Source organism: Aptenodytes forsteri, unplaced genomic scaffold (genome assembly GCF_000699145.1).
Source record: "Aptenodytes forsteri isolate BGI_AS27 unplaced genomic scaffold, ASM69914v1 Scaffold284, whole genome shotgun sequence".
Taxonomy (NCBI): domain Eukaryota; kingdom Metazoa; phylum Chordata; class Aves; order Sphenisciformes; family Spheniscidae; genus Aptenodytes; species Aptenodytes forsteri.
Window position 1 is genome coordinate 1,070,127 of NW_008794445.1, and position 2,064 is coordinate 1,072,190.

The following is a 2,064-nucleotide window of genomic DNA, read 5'->3' on the forward strand; positions in this document are numbered from 1 at the left end:
TCCGGGGCATCAGGAAGCACAAGTGCGGAGGGGTGTATTCTTCTAGGTGCTAGGGGGTTGGAAAATGCGCGTGGAGGTAAAAGCCTGTTTCCCCTCGCCCCTCCTCCGCTTCCTGGAAATCACAGGGACAGCGTAAGGTGGAGCGCAAAACTGCTCTGGCTTCGCAGCTCCGGGGCCGTGGAAGGAGCCCTCAGGGAGGCGACAGGCAAATGCAGGTGGCCGACGGAGGGAGCAATGAAGCGCAGGCAGCCTTCCAGTCGACGCCGGCAAGCTCTCCAGGTGACCGGAGGGGAATAAAAGAAACAGAAGACAAGCATTTTAACAACATCAAAGCCCACCCGAAACGTTCTTGATGGGACATTGTGCAAATAGGAGAAATATTGGTCACGCTTAACAAAAGGCAGGGGCTAACCCTTCGGGCCGCTCGGTGCGGGAGAAGAAAAACGCGAGGACAGCGGAGCCGAACTCGGCGTAAGTCCCTGTGTCCCAGGCATTCCAGGCAAGCTACTCGTCCTCCGTGGAGGGAAGGGTCTCTTGTGCTCTCCGGGAGATGACAGATTATCCCACCTACACGGTAACTAAAAATACGCCACCCCTCTCCACTCAGGCTACGCAACTGCCCTAACTCAAACGCAGGAAAAACCCCGGGAAGGTTGCCTGGAGCACTGCTTTGGGGTTCGGTGCACAAACGAATTTTCAAGTACACGCGGCGTCCGGCGTCCAGGGATCAGAGAGCCTGCACCGGGCTGCCACAGGGTGCGAGCAGGTCACCTCTGAAGAGGGACGTGACTTTTTACGTTACCCGGGCGTTGCCGCACTCTCTCTTCTTTGACCCCTGGATGTCACTGCAGATACTGGTCTGCGAGATAAACGCAAACACCATCTTCAGGCAACTCTGAACTCCGCAAGGACAATGCGGGAGCCTCGGCATGGCTGGATTTCGGCCCCTCGCTTATCCTTCGGAGCACGTTGGTCCTCTTTGTAACAGCAAGATCTGAGCAGGTCTTTGGCAACTCACGGTCAGTGGAAGGCATGGGGATGGAAGAGGAGCACGGGAAAGGGCAGAATCCTGCTGCGGATCTCTGTTACAGCCTTGTCACAACAGCACCTGTGGGTTTCAGTGTGGAGCGAGAAAGGTTAAAGCTCATCCTTGGCATTAACAAGATGCTGCAGTGGATGAACCGGTATCGCGTGATCTCTCAGCAGCTGGTCCTGTGACCCTTCGCGGCTGTCAGGGGGTCTGTCGCCCGGAAAGTCTGTGGGAGCGTAATCCTCCAGCAGGCCAGCTTCTACCGCGTGGCGCCGGAGCCCCTCGCTCCCCACGAGCCCTTGCATTCTCACGTACCCCTGCCGACAGAAGGGAGGCAGCTTCTGATGGGTGAAGGCAAACAGGAAACAGGACTCTGCGGGGGAAAGGATCAAAAAATCAGACTCGGCAGAGATACCCCGTAGAGAAAAATTCCCATAAACTCTTGAGGACTCATTCAGAACAAAAGGCAGAGAGGATGAGGGAAGGTGACTGGAGTGTCCCACCCAGCACCCTGCCCCAGATGGCAGCAGAATCGTAGAATAGTTTGGGTTGGAAGGGACCTCTAAAGGTCATCTAGTCCAACCCCCCTGCCATGGGCAGGGACATCTTCAACTAGATCAGGTTGCTCAGAGCCCCGTCCAACCTGACCCGGAATGTTTCCAGGGATGGGGCAGCCACCACCTCTCTGGGCAACCTGCTCCAGTGCTTCACTACCCTCAGCGTAAAAAATTTCTTCCTTATATTGATATGTCTATATCTACCCTCTTTTAGTTTAAAGCAACTAGATCAGGTTGCTCAGAGCCCCGTCCAACCTGACCCGGAATGTTTCCAGGGATGGGGCAGCCACCACCTCTCTGGGCAACCTGCTCCAGTGCTTCACTACCCTCAGCGTAAAAAATTTCTTCCTTATATTGATATGTCTATATCTACCCTCTTTTAGTTTAAAGCCATTCCCCCTTGTCCCGTTGCAACAGGCCCTGCTAAAAAGTTTGCCCCCATCTTTTTTATAAGCCCCCTTTAAGTACTGATAGGCT

The 2,064-nt window shown here is 54.7% G+C and overlaps 1 protein-coding gene across 1 annotated transcript in view; it reads right to left on the reverse strand.

Moving 5' to 3' along the window:
- Positions 1-328: 328 nt before the first annotated feature.
- Positions 329-2,064, reverse strand: part of FOXRED2 (FAD dependent oxidoreductase domain containing 2) — a 12,855-nt gene continuing 11,119 nt past the window's right edge. Inside the window, exon 8 of the mRNA XM_009289940.1 lies at positions 329-1,403. Coding sequence (XP_009288215.1) covers positions 1,138-1,403 — 266 coding nt within the window. The 3' untranslated portion in view covers positions 329-1,137. The remainder of the gene's footprint in view (positions 1,404-2,064) is intronic.